Below are 23,849 nucleotides of genomic sequence, written 5' to 3'. Positions count from 1 at the left end.
GGCCTCTCCCCGCGGTCCCAGTGCAACGCCGCCGCCGCCGCCGCCGCCGCCGGGGCTCCCGTGTCCTGCCCGCACCGCGTGAGCCGGCGCCCAGCCCGAGCGCCCCAGCGCGCCGCCGCCGACCCGGCCGGCTCCGACGGGGGTGCGCGCCCGCCGCCTCCGCGCGCCCAGGCCCGTCCGCCCGCCCGCCCGTGCGCGCGGCCCGCCCGGCCCGGCCCGGCCCGGGGCGCGGCGGGGGCGGGGCGGGGCCGCGGCGGGCCCCGGGGCGGCGCGTGGATGGATCCGCGCGTGGCCTGGATCCAGCCCGAGCAGAAGGGGCCGGCCAATGCCCTGTGGATGCAGATCTGGGAGACGTCGCAGGGCGTGGGCCGCGGCGGCTCGGGCTTCGCGTCCTACTTCTGCCTCAACTCGCCGGCGCTCGACACGGCGGCCGCGGCGGGCCCGGCCGGGCGGGGCGGCGGAGCCCCGGGCCCCGCGCCACCCTCCTCCGCGCCGGGCCCCGCCGCGCTGCTGACGGCGCTCGGGCCCGCGGCCGACAGCGCGCGGCGCCTGCACAAGTCGCCCTCGCTGTCGTCGTCGTCGTCGTCCTCGTCCAACGCCGAGTCGGGCACCGAGAGCCCCGGCGGCTCGTCGTCGTCGTCCGGCAGCGCCTCGCTGGGCCGCGCGGGCGGTGGTGCCTTCTTCAGCTTCGCGGACGGCACGCCCGGCGCCGCCGCTGCCAACGCCAACGGGCGCCCGGGGGCCCCGCGCGGCTCGGCGCCGCAGCACCAGTTCCACCCGGGCCGGCGGAAGCGCGAGAACAAGGCCAGCACCTTCGGGCTCAACTACCTGCTGTCGGGCGGCCGCGCGGCCGCGCTGAGCGTGGGGGGCGGCCCCGGGGCCCAGGCGCCGCGGCCCGGCACGCCGTGGAAGAGCCGCGCCTACAGCGCGGGCATCCAGGGGTGAGTGCGCGGCGCCCGCCGCCTCGGGACGGGCGTATTCGGGGCCTGCCGCCCGGCCGAGGGCGAAGACGCGTTCTCTGTGCCCTCCTGCCCAGCCCGGGAAGGTGGGAACCTACCCCGTTGTCAGTGGGGCGCAGAAGACGCTGGGGTGTCTGTTCCTGCCGGCCTTGTGTGAAGTGTGACAGTGCTGCCGCGTTGAGGGTAGATAGTAGCCTCCCTGTGGGAAAGCCCCTGTAAGGAACAGGTAGGAATTTTTGGTAGTGATACAGCAGATCTAGACGTAATTCGATGCGTGTGTGTATGGTATTCCGTTTTGGGTCGATGTCAGTTAACAGCTTGGGCTTCTAAAAACTGGCTAGTAGCACTGTTTCCTTTATGCATTTATTCTCTGGGAGGTGTTATTCTTATTTAAAATGTCCCCACAGAGCCCAGGGTGACATGAGATGTTTAATACAAGTTCGGCGTCCCTAATAGCTTCAAGGAATTACATAGTAGTGTGTGCGTGTGCGTGCGTGCGTGCGTGTGTGTGTGTGTGTGTGTGTGTGTGGTGGGGGGGTTCCTGGAATTGTCCCAGGTGACGCCGCTTAGGTACGATGCTACCTACCCAGGCCTTGGCTTTTCGGGTACTGGGTGTCAGCGTCTCAAGTCTGTGTCTGGCTTGCACAGCCTAGTACCCACTTAAAAGGTGCTGGGGCATTGCCCAGGGAGCGAGGCTTGTTGCAGACGTTAGTTACCTTTTCCTCTGGCTATGTGTCCTCTGTTGAGGTGTGTCAAGTATACTGAAGTTGACACTACTGTAAAGTGTGTTACATGTTAACAGCTGCACATTCTGTCACGAGCTGCACCTGGCTTGTGTTAGAAGCTTGCCTTGCCAGCTCTGAGACCTGAGCTTGTACTGCTGGCCGCTCTTGACCTCCTACTCTCGCGGGCCGACTTGCAGAACTTTCTGAGGCAGGTGTCGGGGAGCAGACATGTGAGAGGTCTCCAGACTTACATAACTGGAGTGGACATCATGTGTATGTGGTGTGTGTGTGTTTAGGGGCTGCAGAGATGGCTTAGTGGCTAAGGCGCTTGCCTGCGAAGCCTAAGGACCCATGTTCTACTCTCCAGGTTCCACTTAAATCAGATGCACAAGGTCACACATGTGCACAAAGTGACGTAGGCATCTGGAGTTCCATTGCAGTGGCTGTTGGTTCTGGAGCGCCAATTCTCTCTCATAAATATCCTTTCTTAGAAAAAAAAAATGTGTTTTGGCCCTGACAGCACAGTTGCATGTCTGTCCTTCCATGAGCAGGGGCAGCATTAGATGACTGTGTGTGTGTGTGTGTGTGTGTGTTGGGGGTGGGGGCTATGGCTCTTTGACCTCCAGCTACCCTGTAGACTTGCAGTTGGCTGGGTATGTTGCCTGCTCCCTTTTGTTAGTACCTGTGCTGCTGTGGGCTGCTGTGCGGTTGTGCCATTGAGGGCAGAGTTGCATGAGAGATACATGGTCTCATGACACTGACTGGCCCCCCTCTGGTGCTCTGTCTGGTGTACATGAGCACTGTTGTCCAGCTGTGCAGAGTGGGCTCCTGTCCCCTCTTCTGTCAAGTCCAGTCATTCATCAAGTACGTCTCTCCATGCCTCATCCCTGCCCTCAAACACGCTGGCTAGGTCCATTCTCACCTTTGCAGTATGGTGTGTAGGGCTTAAGAGAGGGCTCTGCAGCCTGCAGTCAACTCTGTCCTTATCTGAGTGGAGATGCTGCCTTCGAAGCCCCTTCTTTCCCTCTCTCTGTCTCAGGACCTTTCCTTGCCCCTATTAGGTGGCATATGTGCTGTGGAGGAGCCTGCTAGCCTGGCTTGCTTGGAGGATGGGAGGGCTGGGTGCCTCCACTTGGTCCCCACCCTGGCTGCTCACAGAGGGGACAAGGAAGGAAGAGTGAGCTGGAGCAGCAGTGGGACCAGGCTTGTGTTTTAGGGAGGAGGCTGCCCTGTGATTGTTTCCATGTGGCCTATTGGTCTGATGTGACCTGACATTGCACTGTCAGTCTGTAACCCTGTGTGAAGCTTTTCTTGTCACCAGCATGTCCACAGTGCTTTGAGCTGGAACTCAAGGCCCCTCTACTATGGCCTGGCCAGCGGTGAAGGGCCTATTGATGAGAAGCTGCTGTCATTTCTGGTCTTGGGACACACATTTCAAAAAACACCACCATAAGTCCTTAAGAAAGAACAAGCACTTTTGCCTGCTGTGGCGGGAATCTGCATAGGTCTGCCTTACCCAGCTGGGTGTCTGCCTGGTGGCCCACGTGGCACCTGCATCAGCCCTCCCTTCCTGGGAGGAGTTTTCTGCCCTTGGAAACTGCCTGGTGGCCTGGGCTTGTGCAAAGGCGGCCAGTTTACTTTCAGCCTCAAGTGGAATGAAGAAAAAGCAAGTCAAAGAGGCCTAGGCTTGGCATCATCAACTTAGAATGGAGAAAGTCAAACAGAGGGTGAGGTATGGTGCAAAAACCCTACAAGTAGGGAAGGCAAAGTCCTTGTGTGGAGCTGCTGTGGGCTGTGGATTTTTTTGGCTTAACTCCCAGAACCTTTCTTAAGGGCATGGTGTGCCCAGTGTGAGACTTGCCTCCTACTATGCTCCTGGCCTGGTGATGTGGGCAGGTGTATCAGGCCAATGGGACCTTGCCATTTTTATGTTTTAAGCCACTTGCACTTACTCTCACTTCTGTACCCACATCTCCAACCCAGCATGCAGTTTACTTTGCCTTGGTCAGTCCCCATTGTCTTTAGAAACCTCAGGTTAAAGGTAAAGAAAAATGTAGCATAAGTGAGATTGGAAGCAGGACCCTCACAATCTTGGCCCATCCTTCCTGGTGTGCTTAGCACCCTACAAGAATGTGCTTGGCTATAGGAAGACTCCAGCCCTGGCAGGCCCCTGGTCAGCTTTAGTTGAGTTTGGCACTGTGACGGTTGTGAAAGTCATGTTGTTCCAGGTGTGCCTGCAGCACGAAACAAAAATGGTCACATTGCACACAGATGCTTTGTGCCATATTGATGACATTAGAACCCGTTCAGACATTCCTCCCACTTGGTAATAGCATCCCTCTTTCCTGTCCATTGCATGGAGGTAGTACAGAGGAATTTGAAAGGCTAGTGCAAGATGATGTCTGTGGGTGAGGGAGGGAAGTCCTGGAGAATGATTTGAACCACATGCCAGCCAGCTCTGTTAGGAGAGCTCATGTCAGGGAAGGGGTTGCCCAGGAGGACGTGGGAAAAGGAAGACTAGGATATTAATCAGACTGGCATAGTGTTTTGGAAAAATGAGAGGCCTTAGGGTTAAGACTTAACTCAGTAGTGCAGTGGGGGTATGAAGCTAGGTATTCAGACTTGTGTGGCTTTGAGCCACCTCCCTAGTTCCCTGTTACTTAAATTTTAAAGTAATTTTATGAAACTATGTGGAAGAAAAAATACTTTACAATTTTTATTTAGATTTCAAGGTAAAGTTTCTGAGCTTTTAAATTTATGAATATAAGTTTTTGGTCCTCATCATGAGTCATGTAATTGGCTTGTGAGAGAGCCTTAGATGATCAGGGTGTTGTGCTTTGTCTGGGTAATGTAGTTTGGAATCAGATACTCTGGTTGTAAAGAAGGGTTGTAGCTTAAAAGAAAATTGACCTAAAGTGCTCATGTTCAGGGAAATGATTTCAATAATGCAGCCAGATTTCATACTAAAGATGATAGGATCACCTATTAGAACCTGTCACTGAACTCATGTGTAGTGGTGTTGCTGTCACTGGAACTCACATGGACTGGTGTTGCTGCCGAGAGAGACCAGCTTGTCAGTGTTGCTCTTTGAAGCAGAATTGGATGGGAAGCCAACACCTCCCTCAGGAGGCTCTGGAGAGTGAGGGCTTGAGTGAAGGCTGGTAGCCTTGGTCAGCACTGACTTGTTAGAGACAGCCTGCTCTGTGTGAACATGCACTGGGGGGGGGGGGGGGGTGGAGGGGAGAAAGCGCAAGAGCGAGCGCCAGGTGTCGGCTTCCCAGTGTTTGGCATGCATACTCCCTTGTGCAGTATCTTGTTCTTGATTTTTCTGTTCTTGTTTTCTGTGTTGTGGTAGCAAATGTCTACAAACTGAAGGATTTAGAAAATCTCTTGTCTGGTGGTTCCTGTGGGTTACATCAGGGATGGCTTGTCTGGGTTCTCTGTTTGACCTGCAAGGCTGAGCACTAGGTGTCCGTCTTGTCCTATTGGAGAATGACTTTCTTGCAGTTATGGCATCAATGCCCCTGATTTCATCTGGCTGCAGTGGTACTGTGTTTGGGGAGATGCTCTCCCCTTCTTCAGGTTTGTGACATTCTTTGGCTTTTTGACGTCGTCTGCTTCTGGGACAAGCCTCTGCCTCTAAGGGCTCAAGTGGGAAGGCCCACCCCAACAGCCTGCCCACTCTAGCTCATTAGTATTAGTACCTGGCTTCTAAATCCTGAACCTCAGTTTTCTCATCTGAGAAGCATAGTCTCTGATACTATTTAACAGCTCTCAAGTAAAAACAAAACAAAACAAAAAAACTTGGAAGCACTTTGTGAGCTGTTTTCAAGGGCTTCAATAGGCTGCTCTTTCCCTCTTTCTCTGTTCTGTCAGAAAATAGAAACCAAAAAGTAGACTCTTGGATGCCAACTGGAAAGCCTTTCTTTTAGTGTTTTGAAAATATGGACATCTATGTCTCAGGCCAAATTTTTCGGTTGAAGAAAGTAAATACTGAAGTTCCAAGTCCTAGAGGGGAGAAGGGGTGTGGACACACCAGAGACCACTGCTGCTGTGAGGTTTCTGGAAGTCTTCCTCTAATGCACTGACAGGCATCTTTGTGTTTTTAAATATTTTTATTTATTTGAGAGAGAATGAAAATGGACGTGCCAGGGCTTCCAGCTGCTGCATACAGACTCCAGATGCATGCACCATCTTGTGCATGTGGCTTACATGGGACTTGGGGAATTGAACCTGGGTCCTATGGCTTTGCAGGCAAGCATCTGAACCACTAAGTCATCTCTCCAGCCCCATCTTTGTGTGTTTAAAAATGTAAACAATATCTAGGCAATGTCTGTTCTGCAGCTTCCAAGTGAGAATTTTGTCTCTGGCTTCCCTGGGTGCTATGGTGTGTGATTTGTGTACATTCAGCCCTGATTTTTACCCCATGCTGATGGGATGAGTGCTGGGAGAGGCCTCCTGAGCTTTTGGCTGCTCCCGTCAGTGTCCATCGAGGGTGGAAAGCAGACAGCAAAGAGGACCTGGCCGCCAAAGGACCCTCTGCTGCAGTGCCCCATGTAGAGGGGAGCCTACTGTGTTTTCTGTCAATGGCCACTGGCCACGTGTGCTGGTCAGCACTTGTAGGGTGACCAGTACAAGGGAAGAGCTGAATTTTTGTTGGATTATTGATTTGATTTGTGGTGCTGGAGGTCAGACCCAAGGCCTTGAGCTTGCAAAGGAGGCCTCTACCCCTGAGCACCATCTCAAGCCTTTATTTGGCTTTAGTTAAAATTTAAATGACCAGATGTTTGGACAGAGCTGGCCTTATGTGACTTGCATTTCACTTTGAAACAGTTGAAGTAAATTGAAACTCAGCAGCCAAAACTGTTGCTCAGTAAGTGATACAGAGGGAAGTCTAGAAATTCTGTGTGTTCTTCAAAGGATGCTGACTTAACACAAGAGAAGTAACCTAGGCAGAGTACAACAGCTTTGTGGTGTGGAGCACCTCTGGTCCAGTCTGCAGGTAGTGATTGGCTCATGGTGGTTTTGCATATGGGTTCCCAGCATTAGTCCTCATGGGTTCTGCTCTCTTCCCTGTTTAGCAGTTTCCTCAGTCACCCATCACCCAGCAGCTCCAGTGGGGCAGGACTCTTTGAAGCTGGTGTGATGAGAGACTTCTCTAAGTTCCCAGATTATAGCCACAAATGAGCAATATTACTTGTGTTTTTCAGAAGAAACCAGTCTAGACAGGCTAGTGTAGTCTGGAAAAGAGGGCTGCACTTGTGAATGCCACCCAGGGCTTCTGCTGATTGAGGAACATAGGACATGGGGCCAGGGTGGAATTGAGCAGCCCCAGACAAACCTCTTATGGTTCTTAGTAAGTGGGCTTTTGTGGAGCCCCTCCTCCTTGGATGTGGCCAGACCAAAAGGGTGCTCTGTTGTGGACACTGGGCTGGAGCTTTTCCAGGCTTTCCAAAACTGGCCTGTAGGGAGGCAGCTGGGTGTGAGGGGGCGGGACTCTTGCCATCTAGCACGTTCTTCGAAGTTGAATTCTGTCCTGAGTGGAACAGTTGGTGGGTTGTTGACTTGCATGTTGTTTCATCTGACCACCATTGAGTAAGCAAGGCAGGGCAGCAGTCCTGCTGTTGGGAGTTGGGCACCGTCCATGAGTGCCATACTTGGATGTATGCAGTCCTTGTCAGTAGCTCATTTTTTTCTTTTCCAATTTTTTTCATTAACAACTTCCATGATTATAAAAAATATCCCATGATAATACCCTCCCTCCCCCCATTTTCCCCTTTTGAACAGAAGTTCATTTTAAAGAGAGAAGAATTAATTCCCTGGAGAGGCTCAGATCTTGCCCAAGAGGTGCACCTAGGAAATCAGAGAACTGGAGCCTGGATGCAGGCCTCCTAGCTTGGAAAGCCCATCCGCTTCACCAGTGTCTTCTCAAGAGGGGTGTGAGCATTTGAGTTGAGCCAGAAGGGAGACCTGGTGAAAGGCAGATGGGTAGGAATGGAGAGGTGCAACTGTGTCAAGAGTATTTGGATCAAAGACTTCTTGTCTAAATGAGCAGTGTGGGTTTTCATTGGCATTGACGAATATATGAGAGAGTGCTTATGCATGGCTTGTGAACTATAGCTATGTTACTCAGCTATGTTACTCCATGGACGAGAACAGAAAGTGATCTGGCAAGAGGTCATGGGCGTATTTGAAACACTGAGCCACAGAGACTTCTGCGTGTGCCTAGGAGGGGATCATAGCGCTGATGGGAATTCCTGAGCACTGTTGGGAAGTAAGAGTGTTGGATAGACTGAGCTTATAGAATTGCTCTTAATAAAGAGGGCTTTAAGGACGAATTTTGGAGTGAGACCCAGAACGTAAAAGGCCTGTGGTTACTGAGGACAGCCTACTGCTCCTGGAGTATCATTGACAGGTGGGAGCTGCCACTTTTTCTTTGTGTCCTCCTGGCAGCGATGTCCACTGCCTGCCAGTCTACTCATTGATGACCCCATACCTGGCCAGGCTTTGCTCTTGACCAACCCTTTATGCTCCTGCAGCCCTCAGGGATCCCCCCAGGAGGACCTCTGCCAATGTCAGGTGAGCAGGTGAGGCTTGATGCTAAACAGTGACCATCAGGGCCACACAGCTGACAGGGCAGAGCGGGCTTTGGAGGCAGCAGTCTGATTCGACGACTGGGCTTTGAAACTTAACATGTCACTAAGAAGGAGATGCCTAAGGAGGTAAGGCAGGAAGGAAGCAGTTACACTGAGGCCAGCCTCTTGGTTCAGAGGAGTAACACCCGGCTTCTCGGAGAGAGAAGACCAGTGTCGTCATGAAGCCCTGCTCAGCATCTGAAGGAGTTGCCTCCCTTCAGTGGACAACCAGGGCCTTGATGGCTGCAAGAGGAGTCAGTGACTTCTGGCAAAGTGCATACAGGATCTGGTGCTGGGTTCCTACTGACCTATTCACGATGCTGGTGACATCACTGTTGTGACACTTTATCTGCTTCTTTTCTAGCTATTTCCAAGAGTGCATTACACCATTTTTATTTTTACTTTTTTTTTTTTCATTGTTTTTTGATTTTTTGAGGTAGGGTCTTGCTGACCTAGAGTTCACGATGTAGTCTCTGGCTGATGTTAAACTCACAGCGATCCTCCTACCTCTGCCTTCCCAGTGCTGGGATTAAAGGCATGTGCTACCGTGCCGGGTGAAAAAAATTTTTTTTTAAGTGGAAACTTTAAAGTCACTCAGTCCCACCACCTGGAAATAGTAGTATAGTTGGGTGAGCACAGTTGTGGGTGTTCTCTAAGCTCCTGCAGGTGGCACATGGACCCAGCAACAGAAAGAAATCATTAGTCACCTTTTCTTTATTTAAATTTTGGCAGATTATTTATTTTGCTTGAAAGTGTGAGACGTGCAATTTCAGATAAAAATACCTGTTCCTAAGAGACGTTGCAGAGACCAAGAGTATAAACCCTGATAAAACTTTAAGTGGCTAAGTGCATAAAGCTGTGTTAAGAAAGTGTTGCTTGGCTTGGTGCCTTGTAGGTTGTTTAGCCCTGGTGTGTCTTTTCTCCTCCCGAATGAATGTTCATTCCGCTTCTGCATAGCTGTGGGCTTTGTGTTTTCTTCTATAGTTTGAGCACTGTTCCTCGCCCATGCCCATCCCCATTTCCTTACCTCTGTGGATTCCTGTTCTTGGGACAATCATTGAAGTCAGTGCTGTACATTTGTGTTGTCTTCCGGATTGAATTAGCGCTCTGCAGGGCCAGCCCTGGTTCCTCGGGTCGTGGTGTCCTGTGGCTGTGACCTGCATTGCTGCACTATGACCCTGTATCTGCTTTCTTTGCCTGAGGCCTGGTTTTCCCCTGCTTCTGCTCAGCAAGGCACAGCAGTTGCTGGCCTCACCTCCTTGTGTAGGCCTGAATGGCTGCCTCGCTCCTCCCACCTCCCACCTGTCTCTTCTGAACAGGATCCAGTCCTCCCTGGGCAAGTGGCTGGTTGTGATTGCTCACCTGCCCAGAGCACTGCTTCCTCCACATGTGGCTTCTGTGGGGGCAAACCTTCCTGGACCCAAGTCCCCCTTATAGTAAGCTGAGGTTGGCCTGAGGAGTAGGGAGTCCTGCCCGACATCCTTTGTCTTATCTTGCTGTCTTGACTTTATTGTGTGGCAGCATCTTGCTGGTCCTCCTTTCCTGGGTGCTGTTTGCCTTGGCTCTGTCACCAAGCTCAGTGGTCTGTTTACTTGTAGCTTTTCCTTCTGCATTTCCTTAAGTCCTGCTTTAGTGACCTGTCTTCCCTGTCTCTGCAGCAGTGAGGTGGCTTTTTCTTCATCATTAACTTCTCTGCTGATTTCTTTCTTACAGTCTAGGTTCCTTATGCCATCCCCTCTCCCTCTAATGCCCTCTCCCTAGCTGCCTGTCCTTCCCACTCCTGCAGGTTTGAAAATATGACTGTGTATTGTGCTCCTTTTCTGGAGCCTGCTGGCATCAGATGTGGACAGCAGAGGTATAGTGAGTTGGGGAGGCATCTTTCTTGGGACCTGGACATTGTGTCCTGAATTATTTCAGCTTTCTTTTTTTAAAATTTTTGTTTATTTATTTGACAGCAACAGAGAGAGAAAGAGGCAGATATATATAGAGAGAATGTGCGCGCCAGGGCCTCCAGCCACTGCAAACGGACTCCAGACATGTGCGCCCCCTTGTGCATCTGGCTAACATGGGTCCTGGGGAATCGAGCCTCGAACTGGGGTCCTTGGGCTTCACAGGCAAGTGCGCTTAACCACTAAGCCATCTTTCCAGTCCACAGCTTTCTTTGTTTTAAGGTTATACTTTCATATCCGCCCTCTCTGCCCCCATTGCACTGCAGGCCTTCCTTAGCAGGGTTACTGGCTGGCACAGGGTGGGGTTCTGAAGGCCTTCCAGGGCTCAGTCATCTTGTCTCCTTTGCTGCTATGTGGGGGGTGTGCTTGCTGATCCCTGTGGCTGCTTATCCTTTCTTCCCAACCTCAGCTGCAGGTCTTTGGGGAAACATTCATCCTGAAGTAGTCACACACCCAGCCCTGCACCAACAGTCTGAATGTCTACAAAGTGATTTTTTTTTTTTTGGCTTGTTTGTTACTTCTTTATTGTTCCCTCTTCATTGGATGGCTTCTTCCCTGTAGGAATGTCATGAGATCAAGGGACTTTGACTGGTTCACTGCTCTACCCCCAGTGTTAGGACCATACCTGCCACATAGTAGGTTCCTGAATTAAAAATGAATGTGCTAGTCACCTGCTTTCTACTAGAGCATTGATGGAAAAAAACCTCTGAGTCAGTTCTCTGTTCTCGCTCTTATTTGCAAGCAAAGAGAGAAGAGAAGACCGAGGGAAAGACAGAATGGGCGTGGCAGGACTCTAACTGCTGCAAACCAACTCCAGACACATGTGCTACTTTGCGTGTCTGACTTTGCGTGGGTGTTGGGGAATCAAACTCAGGTTGTGAAGCTGTGCGGGCAAGTGCCTTAACTGCTGAGCCATCTCTCCAGCCCTCTTACCTCCCCTCTGTTCCTGTTGTACCTTTTGATAGTTTTTGGCAGTTTCTCAGCCTGTTAGGTTTCCCTTTTTCTTAGAACTCTCATCCTGGTGGGTAGGCAGGTGCTACCTCTCTGGCCCTGGCTCTTACGCCAGATGCATGACTGCAGCAGGGGCCAGGTGAGCATGGACAACAGTGTTCATGACTGTATGTAGTGACGTGTCATGCAGCGAGGGCCTGGGCTCAGCCAGCAGCTGGTAAATGCAGTGAGCATGGACAACAGTGTTCATGACTGTATGTAGTGACATGTCATGCAGCGAGGGCCTGGGCTCAGCCAGCAGCTGGTAAATGCAGTGAGCGTGGACAACAGTGTTCATGACTGTATGTAGTGACATGTCATGCAGTGAGAGCCTGGTCTCAGCCAGCAGCTGGTAAATGCAGTGGTGGGAGCTCTGAGATATGGCATCTCTTTCCTGGCAGTATGAATGTATCTGCAGATCTTTGCTTGTGCCTTGGAGGGCAGGGACAGGGCTGCTTTCTCCTCCAGCTCTGCTCAGCTCCATCAGCGTGGGACTCCGGGAGTATGAGGTAGCTTTGAAGGGCCCTGGTTTTGCAGGTGGAATGAGGGCCATCTGAGGCGACTTCCTGTGCTAGTGACGAGTTGGAATTGGACTCAGACCCTTAGAGCTTGTGGACCCTCCGGCCTTGCTAGACTTGGAGAGGAGTGCTGAGACTAGGACCTACTCAGGGTGGTGGCTGAGCCAGAGGGACCCCCATGGGTTTAGATTCATGGTCTGGGTTGTTGGAGACAGGGCTTTGATGAAGACTCAAGACAGGCTCAGGGATATCTGCTGCTTGACCTTTGGGGTGAGGCCCCACGAAGTGGTGACAGGAAGGTACTACTGGCACTTTGGGCGCTTTTATCATAAAAGCAGTGACAACACATTGAAAGTTCAGAAAATACAAAAGAGAATCTATCCAGTATTTTGCCTCTGTTAATACTTGATACCTGTTTCCATTTTTATTGTTGCATTAATTTTGTAGCAAATGTATCACTTGTGCTTGTTTATTTCAGTCTGGTTCTAGATACACAGTTTCTTTTGTTATTGAAGTGTTTCTACCCAATTTTTAAGGAACGGTATGTTGTGTAGTGTGTTATAATAATGGGGTCACACATCAGTGCCCTTGCACTGAAAGTTCTCTGTCCAAGTGTGGTTCTAGCTGGGGTCAGAGCTCCGCCAAACAGCTTGAAGAACTTCAAAAAACATTATTTGTTTCAAGTAGAGAGAGAGGGAGAGGAACTCTTAGATGTATGCAACACATTGTGCATCTGGTTTTACGTGGGTAGTGGGGAATCTAACCCAGGTTGTCAGGGTTTTTAAATAAGCTCTTTAACTGCTGAGCCGTCTCCCCAACCCTTGAAGAGCTTCTGAGTTCAGGACTAAAGGTCTGGCTTCCAATCTAGGCTCTCTGGCACATACTCATTTAGTTTTCTCCTGTTTTGTAAAATGCAGGAAAAAGTATTTGCCTCAAAACTACTTAGGAAGATCCACTGAAAGTTTACATGTAGAGAGTGTAGTGTCTCAGAATCCAAGTGTTTTTACACTGCTGCTTCGATTACGGATATCCTAAAGGTGATCCTGCATTTTTCCTCACAAAGTGGTTGTCTGGAAGGAGAGAAGAAATGTAGCTATTTCAGTTTAGTGACTTCTTACTTTTGGTCTTTAGCCTTGGCTGACCTGGAACTTGCTGCTGTAACCCCAGGCTAGCCTTGAACTTGGGGAGATCCTCCTACCTCTGCCTCCTAACTGCTGGGACTAAAGGTGTGTGCTATCACATCCAGCTACCCAGCTTTGTTACAGTATGAAAAAGTACAGAGCTAACAAGCAAGACTTGGGGACCTTAGCATTCATACATAGCCCTGCGGTTTCACAGTGGCCATAATTCCCTCAAGAGCGCCCAGAGGTGGTCCTGAGCTAGCAAGGGAAGGAGCCAGTAGACAGGGGTCATCACAGGGCCTGGCCTCTTCTGGAGCCCCATCCACTGTCCTGCTGTCAGCTTTTGATGAGGCCTGTAGATTGTCAGCCACATTGTGGTTTCTTAGACACCACTGTTAGGAAATTGAGCCTTTAAAGCTCCAAGGGTATTTAAAAAATAGTTATATTTATTTATTTGCAAGGAGAGAGAAAGAGGGAGTGAGAGGGAGGGAGGGAGGCAGGCAGGCATACATGCCAGGGTCTTTAGCTTGCTGCAGAAAAACTCCAGATGCATGTGCCAGTTTGTACATTTGGCTTTAATGTGGGCACTGGGGAATTGAACTTGTCTTGTTAGGTTTTTCAGGCAAGCTCTTTAACCACTGAGCCATCAACCTATCCAAGGGTAGTTTTGCCCTGAGGTAGCTGAAAATGTGCTGAGCAAAGTGGGTGTATGGGCATATGTTTGCCCCAACTGGCCTCTGACAAATGGAGTTTCAGGTGTCTTAAGTGTAAAGTGGCCCAGTTATGGGGTTAAGTAGTGCCAACCCCTCTGCTGCATGCTTGTACCCTCAGTTCCTGAAGTGCCTGGACTGGTTTTCATCTGGTCCAGTGCCTCACCAGAGTTCTTTTGTGAAGTCTGGACAGAGACTACGCCTCTAGTCCTGCCTGCCCTGTCTCTCTCCCTCAGCGCTGTGGTAGGGTATGATAATTCCCAAGTTGAACACTGCTACCCTGGCATAACCACTATAAGCATCTAATAGCCAAGCTCCCATTTTCTGTGAGGAGAAACCTGCCCTGGTTCTGTCTCCTGAGCGATTCCAGGGCTTTTGCTTGGCTTTTGTACTGCTCGGGGTTTGTTGTGCCAGGATGGTAATGTTACATCCCCAAACACACACAATCACCTCTACTCCCCATTAGGCTAGGCTTCGGAAGGCTCTTGGACATCTGTCTGCTTCGGGGACCCTGGGGCTGATCCCAGGAAGACTCTGGGGAGGGATGGAAGGAGAGTGTGTAGTTTGAATGTATGGCTCCATAGACTCAGATGTTTTATTAAAATTGAGCTTGCAAGTTGAGCTTCTAGCAGGCTAGAGGGGACATGTCACTGGGGATCTTGGAGTCCAGCTGTAAGTTGTGTTTGGGGGTGGATCTTGTGTCCAGTTCTAAGGTGTGTAGAGAGCAGTTTGCAGCTGTGGCTGTTCATCTGTTTTGGTGTTTGCTGGCTATTTGATGGTGTTTCTTTGCTTTCATTGATGGAAATGAGTTGGCTGCTTCCAACGCTGATGGTGTTCCCTTGGACTTTGTAAGCCTGGAATTAACCCATTCCTTTAAAAGTGCTTCTGGTTGAATGTTTGTCCCAGCAGTGAGGGAGCTGACTGCAACAGAGAAGGAAGGATCACTTTCACTGGGAGCTGAATTTGCATGGACTCCAAACTTGGATTTGTTATAGCTAGGTGCAGGGATCTCTTGTCCTGGTTGGCTCATGTACAGTATGTGTGCACTAGCTGGTGTTACCCTCCAAGGCCCAGCCAGCTTTGGCTTTCCCAGGGAGTGCTTTGTACAAAGCAGACCTCATCTCTGGCTTGAGCTTCTGCTGCACCTTCTCTGCTCTCTGCCCTCCTCTCAGCTCACTTCTATAGGGCCTCACCACTTTCCATTTCCATTTGGAAACCATGTGTCTCAGCTTCATTCAGAGCCCTGCTTTGAAGACAGGTGCCAGAGAGGTCTTTGTAGTGGAGGAGTTGCAGCACTGACAGCAGCTAACACAGCCCCAGAAACACTGGATGGACTGAGCTCCAGTTCTAGGTCACTTCCTTCCCCTTGTTTTGAGCCTAGAGTTAAAGTTTGCTCAGTAGTTAAGGTGCTTGCCTGTACAGCCTAATGACCCTGGTTCGATTCCCCAGTGCCCACAAAGCCAGATGCACAAGTTGGCACATGCATCTGGAGTTCGTTTGCAGTGGCTAGAGGCCCTGGTGTAACCAGTCTCTCTGTCTCTCTTCTATCTCTCTCTGCTTGCAAATAAATAAATTATATATATTTATATACTTGGTTTTTCCACGGTAGGGTCTTGCTGTAGCTCAGGCTGACCTGGAGTTCACTTTGTAGTCTCAGGGTGGTCTCAGTCTCACAATGATCCTCCTATCTCTGTCTCCAAGTGCTGGGATTAAAGGCATGCCCCACCATGTTTGGGTAAATAAAATATTTTTTAAAAAAGTTTGAAGTCTGAAGCCGGGTGTGGTGGCACATGCCTTTAATCCCAACACTCAGGAGGCAGAGGTAGGAGGATTGCCGTGAGTTCAAGGCCTCCTTGAGACTATATAGTGGGTTCCAGGTCAGCCTGAGCCAGAGTGGGATCCTACCTCGGGGGGGGGGGGGGGTTTGAAGTCTGATCTGAGGTTTTTCTAATTTTGCAGGTGCTAGTGTACTATACTTAAAAGTACACTTGTCTGTAATGAATTTACTAACTGCATCAGTGAAAGGGTGCTTTGAAAGAGGATCATACACCCTCAATGGCAGATACTTCATCATTCCTTCCTTAGCTTAGCCACCCTTTCTTTCTTTCCAGTTACTGAAGAGGTCACAGTGACCCACAGCCTAGTGGAATCTGGATCTGTCATACTCGACTTGCATCCAAGCATACATGCATGTGTGCATGTGCACACAGTATAAGTTGCAATGGGTAATGCCCAATTTTTTTTTTTTTTAAATGAAGGAATTGTTTTCTAGCAAAAATAAGTCAGTAGGCATTGTGGAGCTGAAGGGAGGGGCTCAGGCTTCTGAGAAGGCACTCATGTTAAAGCATTGGAAGGAGAGGCTGGAGGAAGAAGAGTGAGGTCAGCTGAATATTTTGTTTGCATAGTGTGCCATTATGACGGAAGACACTGGAAACCACAGCGGTACACTTCACTACACCCCTGAGGAAAAAGAGGCGAGGGGTCACGGCGTGGGTAGGACTGCACACCTGGGTCCTAGTGCAGAGACTTGCACACTTTGGGTTAGGAGGCCAGCAGTGCTAGCAGCTCACAGGGGGAGATGCTGAGACAGCTTGCTGCCATATTGAAGGAGGTAGCACTCAAGCTTTCTGACCTTCCTTTTCTGGTAAGAAAAGGCCAAGTGAAATCTGACTTCCTAGCAAAAGTGTCTGTGTCCCCACTATTCTTCATGTTGTGTGGTGCTTTTGCCTCATGTTCTCTGTGGCTGATTTAAGTTCCTTTGCAGGGCTGTGGCTCTGCCCAAGTTCTTTGTTGTTACTTTGTGTCCTGTGTCCTTTACGTGTGTCAGCTCAGCTGCTGCCCTGGAGTTGAGTTCTGTAAGTCACCTCTGAGCAAATCAACACTTGTGCTTGGAGAGCTGGGGATGGGGGAGAACTGAGGGGCTGGGAGTGGAGGCCCAGCCAGCTTTGCCCAGGACAAGAGTGTTCTCCTTTGGGTGGAGGAAGGAAGGAGGGAAGGAAGCAGAGGAATGAGGGAACAAAGTATAGGGGCTGCCTCACCCCATGCATCCCCTTCAGAACCAGCAAGTCTGCCCCAATTTGAGTCTTGTAAGTTAGCCAGGACCACTTCAAGACCCTACTAGCGGTGCTTCAAAAGATGAAAAGCATCCTCCTGGTAACAATGTCTTTTTTTCTTTTTTTTTTTTTTTTTTTGGTTTTTCGAGGTAGGGTCTTACTCTGGCTCAGGCTGACCTGGAATTCACTATGTAGTCTCAGGGTGGCCTCGAACTCTCGGCGATCCTCCTACCTCTGCCTCCCGAGTGCTGGGATTAAAGGCGTGCGCCACCACACCCAGCCTTTTTTCTTTAATAGCTGTATTTGCTGTAAATTGATTTAGTTTGGGTCTGTAATTCTCTGGTCTTTCCTTTGCTCTTAAAATAACTCAGTGATTTGGGTTTTATGCTAAAACTTGATTTTGAGTACTAAAAGCAGACATTTATATGAGATTTACTAGAAATGTGCAAAGTCCACCACTATCTGGTGTTTCGAGACAAGTCTTATGTAGTTCATGATTACTGGCCTCACACTTTATTTAGGTTGTTGAGTCTGGTAGTTGGACAGTGGCAGGCCCCGGTGTTTCAAGACGCGATTCTGCCATGGTGAACAACACTGCTCTGAACACTCTAGCTCACCTTTTTGCCTCACTTTCCATGCTCCTGTTTGCCTTTCTCTGGCCTACCAGTTCCTAAGCCCCAGCAACTAGGTCAAAGCTCCAGGACATGAGTGCTGCTTCCACAGGAAGTCTTCTGAGACTGTCCTCTTGGGTTCCTGCCAGGTTCTCTGGCCTCTTGAAGCACAGTCCCTTAGCTGACCTTGCTGCCCACATGCACCCATGTGGATTTTCTCCCTGAGACGGAGCCTGTGTGGGATGCTGGGAAGTACACCTGCGGCTTACAAGGTTGTCATTGGCCACTTCCGTGAGCCATGGCAGTAGACTTTGTTCTCTGATGGTTCTGGCATAGAAATGCCCTGGACTTGGAGACTGAACATGAGGAGCTGAAGTGATTCTGAGCATTAAAGCATTGGGGACTAGATTATGGTGGATGAGGAGGCGCAAGTGTGGTTTTCGAGTGGATATCTTGTCAGCTGCACAGTTCCCTGGAGGATTGGAGAGTGTGAAGAATGGACTGATTTCTTTTTTTCTTTTACTGTTGAGTAGCAGTGCTTCCCATTGATGACTCCTGTGAAACCCTGTGGCAAAGTGAAAGTGTGATGTGCTGTGTTTGGAGTTGGGACTGTGGTTGGCAGTTCATTGCTGTTAAAGTGATCAGCCCTGGGTTGGCAGGTCGTATATCTATATATTGAATGTATAGGAAAAAAAATTACAGATGTGGAGAGATAGCTCAGTGGTTGAAGTGCCCACTGCTCAAGCCTGAATAACAGTTCTGACCCCAGGCCCCAGATATAAAATTCAGAAGCTTTGGCAGGCTTCTAGATGGGAAGCAGATGCAGAAGAGTTTCTGGAAGCTTAAGGACCAGCTAGTCTGACCAATACAGCAGTGAACAGCAAGAATGAGAGCGCTTGCCTCAAACAGGGTAAAAGTGAGGATCAACTTCAAAACTTGTCTTCTCACCTCCATACATGCTGTCCCACACGCACACCAACACTCAGGCATATGGAGAACATTGTCATTACTGAATCTCTTCACTTAGTGACCTGGTACTGACAGCTACTTAGAAGTGTTGTGTTATGTGCAGGTCATCTAGAGAATGCTGTGCACATAGGAGGAAGCATGCACCTATCAGCTTTGGTACCCATGAGCATCCTGGCACCAGCCTCCCCCAGATCTTGAGGATGACTACTTTGTCATGATCTTGTGTGCAGTTTGCTAAAGTGATAGAAATTATTGGCAATGTTAATATTATGTAAAATCCAAATATTTTCTTCAATGCTGTTGTCATTTTTATGAAAGGTTTCTTGGTTTTTGCTAACAAATCAAATTATCCAGAACAGGGTAACATGCTACTTTAAGAATGCTAATAACTTTTGATGTGATTTTATAGGTCATATAGATCAGTAACTACAAGGTCTTAAGTGAAATCTTTTAGCAGAAGGTGTTTGATTCATCCCCTCAGGCTTGACTGTTAACTGAGCACACTTTTCTTGGTGCTGGACACAGCCTCTTGAGCTATGAGTATTTTGCAGCTGGAGCCACCTTCCCTGATACAGGCAGATCCTAAGCCTTCTGTGTTTGCTGCCAGGAGGCAGTGACCTGGGCAGGATGTGGAGGGGTGTTGGTGGGGTTATCATTTCCCTTTTGCAGGTTGTCTTAAGTGATCCTGTCCCACAGTTCTTTCTCTGCTTGGTCAGTGGTTGGCATTGCTAGCTGGAACAGGAGGCTTGTCACATCACAATGATGCTGGCTAGGCTTTTCTGTTCCTGTCAACTGTTATCAGTCATCATACTTCCTGGGCCCTCCCTGGCTCTGAGTCTTTTGGTCTCTTGCTGGTCCTGCTTGTGTCCAGAAAGAGCCAGCAGGGGACTTGTCCAGGAATTTCTTGCCCAGCTTCCTCACTTAAGAGGCATCATTAAGCACAACTGAAATAGCTCAGTTGGGAGAGCGTTAGTCTGAAGAGGCATCACTGAGCAGACCACCAACAGTGTCCATCCTGCACTGAGAATACAAAGGGCAAATATTCTTGACTGATGAGTATTTCTCAGAGCAGTTGTTCATTATTTGCAGTTTCAGATAGGTATAGTTGTTGTCCTGCCTCACTAGTAGGGTGACAGCACTGGAACCAAGACAGCTCTGTGTTCCACTGGGCACCATTCCTTGCTTTGGGCACTTGGGCAGGCCTTGTTATTCCTGGAGGAATGCTAGCCACTCTCTTGCCTCCAAGCAAAGGAGCAGATATCTGAACAGGCACATGCTGTGCTTTGCTGATTGTGGACCATGATGTGTGTCATCTTTAGTGTCGAGGGAATTGTTACCTGAGGAAGAAAGCCCCACATGAGGCCAAAGGTGTAGGGAAGAGACTGTCTATACCATTAATGTTTAGATACAGCTTAAGAGACGGCTGTCAGTATACTGTGCTTGTGTAAGTATGGAGACCTGGAGTGATATCTTGGCTATTGGGCTTCCCCATTTACAAGAGGTTTGAATATGTTAAGCTTGTAGAGGGACAAACAGGGTTTTCATGGAGTATAACCTCCATGGTCTTCTGTGGCTTTGGACCAATTACATAGTTCTGCTAAGCCTATCTGTACTAGCATGTTTGAATTGTTCCAGTATGAGTTCCTGGGTTCTTATTCTCGAGTTTTCACGATTCTGGGCTTCTCTCCTGTGTCCTATAGTGTTCTGGTGGATAGCAGCTTTTACAGACCATGAACACTGTTGGGCTCCTGAGGAAGTACGTGTCCTTACCCTGCCTGGCCTATCATACCATCATTGCATGTTCCCGAGCACCCAGGGAGGTACACATGGGACTCAGGATGCCTGTGCAGCTTGGTATCTCTCCTTAGGTTATGTGTTATACTGTGCTGCATTAGCTGCAGGGTGTCTTTCGTGGGCACACATGTGTGCAGGTATGTACGCATGTGTGTTGAAGTCAAAGGCTGATGTTGGGTGCCTTCTGTCTTTTGCTCTCTACTTAATTGATGAGGCAGGGACTCTTACTGGACCTGGAGTTCACTGATTGGCCTAGTCTGGTCTGCTGCCTTGCTCTGGGGACTCCCTGAGTCTGTCCCCTACTGTGGGGATTACAGGTGGTCTGCCTCACCTGCCTGGATTTTACCTGGCAGTCTACACTCCGGTCTTCATTTTTGTATAGCAAGTGCTTTATCCACTGAGCTTGTGAACCACTGAACTTCATAATTTGATTGATTCCAAAGCTTCAATTTCATTATACTTCAGAGGAAAAATGAAGCTGAACATTAAGTATCCAGAAATTTGTTGATGTCATGCTGATCTAATGGAATGGAAGCTAGGGTTCTGATAAATTGTAACTCTCATCCTTTTCTCTTTTCTCCAACAGACTTCATGAGGAAATAATTGACTTTTATAACTTCATGTCCCCTTGTCCTGAAGAAGCAGCCATGAGAAGAGAGGTAGTAAAACGGATCGAAACTGTGGTGAAAGATCTGTGGCCAACAGCTGATGTGAGTGTCTTCTCTGTAACATGTTATGAGTCAGTAGGAACACACTATGATTGTCATATGTCAGCTGGATCCACTGACCCAAGGCAATGGCTCTCTGGGTGTCGTCCTGAGACCGCATTGCCTGGGAGCTTCCTAGAAATGAACATTCTGACCTACCCCAGCCTTGGAGTGTTTCAGCCATTGTTCATGCACTGATGCATGCGCTCCTGTGTGAGGACTGTTAAGTGCACTGATGCATGCGCTCCTGTGTGAGCACCATTGTTTACACACTGATGCATGCACTCCACTGTGAGGACCATTGTCTAAGAGATTTTATTTTCCTTTTGGTGTGAATATTTTTGTTTTAATTTCACCTTAAAATTTGAAATTTTACTTCTACTAGTGGCATACAGCATGATCAGATTGGAAGTATATCTTCATATATGACTTTCATATGAATAAATATTTGTGGAGATGAGGGCCTAAGTGTTTAGAGTGCCTGGCGCAGGTAATCTGAACTATGCCCTGTGACCAAATTGCTATTGCTTAAGCTGGAATTTTGTAATTGTCATAGATTTCACCTGTCTTCTCTACCCCTTACTTCAGGGTAGAAGATTTAGTAAGAAATGGAATTGTGGATTTGTGGGACATGGCAGAGGCCTGCCAGCTTGAACTGTGGAAAGTTCACTGGCTTGAGTATAACTCTGTGCTCTTTTTCTTGAACTGGGAGAAATCTATTGGTTTGAGTGTGAGCTCTGTGCTCTGTTTCTCAAATGTGAGCTGTGTGCTTTCTTTTTTAGGTGCAGATATTTGGCAGCTTTAGTACAGGTCTTTATCTTCCAACAAGGTGAGTGTCACACTGCTGCATGGTTTGTGTTTGTTTATTGGGGTGTATAGCAGTTACCTTCTTGTTGCTAGGTTAAAAACACCTGATTAGAAGCACCTTGTGGGAGGGAAGGGTTTATTTTGAGCTTACAGATTCTAGGACAGTTTCATCATGGTGAGGAAAGCATAGCAGGAGCAGACAGCCAGGCGTCACATTTCCTTACAGCCTCAGGGGTGAGAGTCTGCAAGTACTGGCAAGGAGGGCTAGACTATGAGATCCCAAGCCTGCCCTTAGTGACACACCTCATCCAGCAAGGTTCCAACTCCCAAAGGCCTTACAACTTTCCCGAATTGCTGTCACCTGGGGACCAAGTATTTAAAATACATGAGGCTCTGGGGACATTTCATTTTAACCACTGCAGAATAGGTGTTGTCTCTGTGCACATTAAAGCCTGAGTGCCTATATTAGTAATCAAATATGAGGCTAAACTGCCAGCAACAGGGAAAGATTGGAACACAGAGGAAAAATTTGCGGAGAGTAAATTTTAATTTAGTATAAGATAATTAATTATGTGCCTGGGTTTTGTCCCCTTGCACTTAATTTGTTGGGGAACAGTGTTGGGTACTACAGCTAGAAAGAAGATGAATGAGAAGAACCCTCATGAATGAGAAGACTGTCTTAGTTTTCTGCTGCTACAGCAGAGTACCCCAGATTGAGTAAATTCTAAACAATAGAAGCTTATTTGGCTCCCAGTTGTGGAACCTGGGAAGTTTAAATTGGAAAGGCCACATTTTGTGAAGGCCTTGTCTGCATCATTGAATGGTAGAAGGAGTTTGTCTTGGGGGGAAGTGAGTAAGACTTCCTCTTATAACTTACCTGTTCTTGTAACAATTCATAAAGACACCTTGTAAATTTAATCACTGTGAAACCCCTCCCACGGCAGCTTTGTTGTATTTGCAGTTTCACGGGGGGGGGGGGGGGGGGGGGTTGTGGGAGGTGCTCAGTCCACAACAGGGAGAGTGGTGGGAGTAAAGGCAGTCAAGACTATTTTGCTGATAGTTTGGTGCATGTTTTGGAAAAAATGGTATTATGAAGTTTTAATAGAGACTCAAGCACAATTCTTTTCTTTTAATTATTATTTTTATTAACAACTTCCCTGATTGTAAATAATATCCCATAGTAATGCCCTCCCTCCCCCCACTTTCCCCTTTGAAATTCTATTCTCCATCATATCCCCTCCCCCTCCCAATCAGTCTCTCTTTTATTTTGATGTCATGATCTTTTCCTCCTATCATGATGGTCTTGTGTAGGTAGGATTAGGCACTGTGAGGTCATGGATTTATAGGCCATTGTGTGTCTGGCGGGGGGGGGGGAGCCCGTTATAAGGAGCCCTACCCTTCCTTTGGCTCTTAAATTCTTTCCACCACCTCTTCAGCAATAGACCCTGAGCCTTGGAAGATGTGATAGAGATATTGCAGTGCTCAGCACTTGTGTCACTTCTTTCCAGCATCACGATGCCTTCTGAGTCATCCCAAGGTCACTGCCATCTGCAAAGAGAAGGTTCTCTACCAAAAGTGAGAGTAGCATTAACATGAACATTAAGAGAAGTGCTTACTGGGCAATTTGATGAGCATAGTATATACATTTAGCCAGACAGCAGCAGACGACACCCCTAGGGCTCATGACTACCCCTGTTTTAAGTTTTCAGTATCAGGAATGTATTCCCTCCAATGGAGTGGGCCTGCAGTCCAATTAGAGGGCAGTTGGTTTCCACCATGACAGATGTGCCATTATTGCACCTGTTGGCTCATTGGCCTGGCTGGCAAAATATAAGACTTGCAGTGTCCACTGTTGAGCATCTTCACTGGTGATCTTTCTCTCTCCAATTGAACTGCATACAGAATGGCTTCTTCCAGCTTTCTGTCAGCTGGTCTACATGGAGGAGGTTATCAGCTCAGTTCCAGCAGGATTTCTCAGTGGCTTTGCAGCCCGAGCATGTGGAGTCTTCAGCAATAGGGTCATACCATCTATTCCTGGTGGGAAATCAAGGGGCCTTGGCAATGGCCTATAATGTCAAACACAATTCTTTAACAGTATTTCAAGAGAATTTAAAAAATAAATAGTTTATGAGACAGAAAGAGAGAGAGAATGGGCATGCCAGGGCCTTTAGCCACCGCAAATTAACTGCCGATGGATGCTTCACCTTGTGCATCTGGCTTACATGAGTTCTGGGGAATTGAACCTGGGTCCTTAGTCTTCAAGACTTCATAGGCAAGTGCCTTAACCAGTAAGCCATCTCT

The 23,849-nt window shown here is 48.8% G+C and overlaps 1 protein-coding gene across 2 annotated transcripts in view; it reads left to right on the top strand.

Moving 5' to 3' along the window:
- The first annotated feature begins 276 nt into the window (after positions 1-276).
- The window catches only part of Tent4a (terminal nucleotidyltransferase 4A), a 50,248-nt gene continuing 26,675 nt past the window's right edge, over positions 277-23,849 (top strand). For both annotated transcript variants that reach the window (XM_045139017.1, XM_004666107.2), the window contains exons 1-3: positions 277-941; positions 20,621-20,744; positions 21,524-21,570. In XM_045139017.1, the coding sequence (XP_044994952.1) occupies positions 277-941; positions 20,621-20,744; positions 21,524-21,570 (836 nt within the window). The remainder of the gene's footprint in view (positions 942-20,620; positions 20,745-21,523; positions 21,571-23,849) is intronic.

This window comes from Jaculus jaculus, chromosome 20 (assembly GCF_020740685.1).
Source record: "Jaculus jaculus isolate mJacJac1 chromosome 20, mJacJac1.mat.Y.cur, whole genome shotgun sequence".
NCBI lineage: Eukaryota > Metazoa > Chordata > Mammalia > Rodentia > Dipodidae > Jaculus > Jaculus jaculus.
Note: the sequence above shows the minus strand (reverse complement) of the source record. Positions and strands in the feature narration are given on the sequence as shown.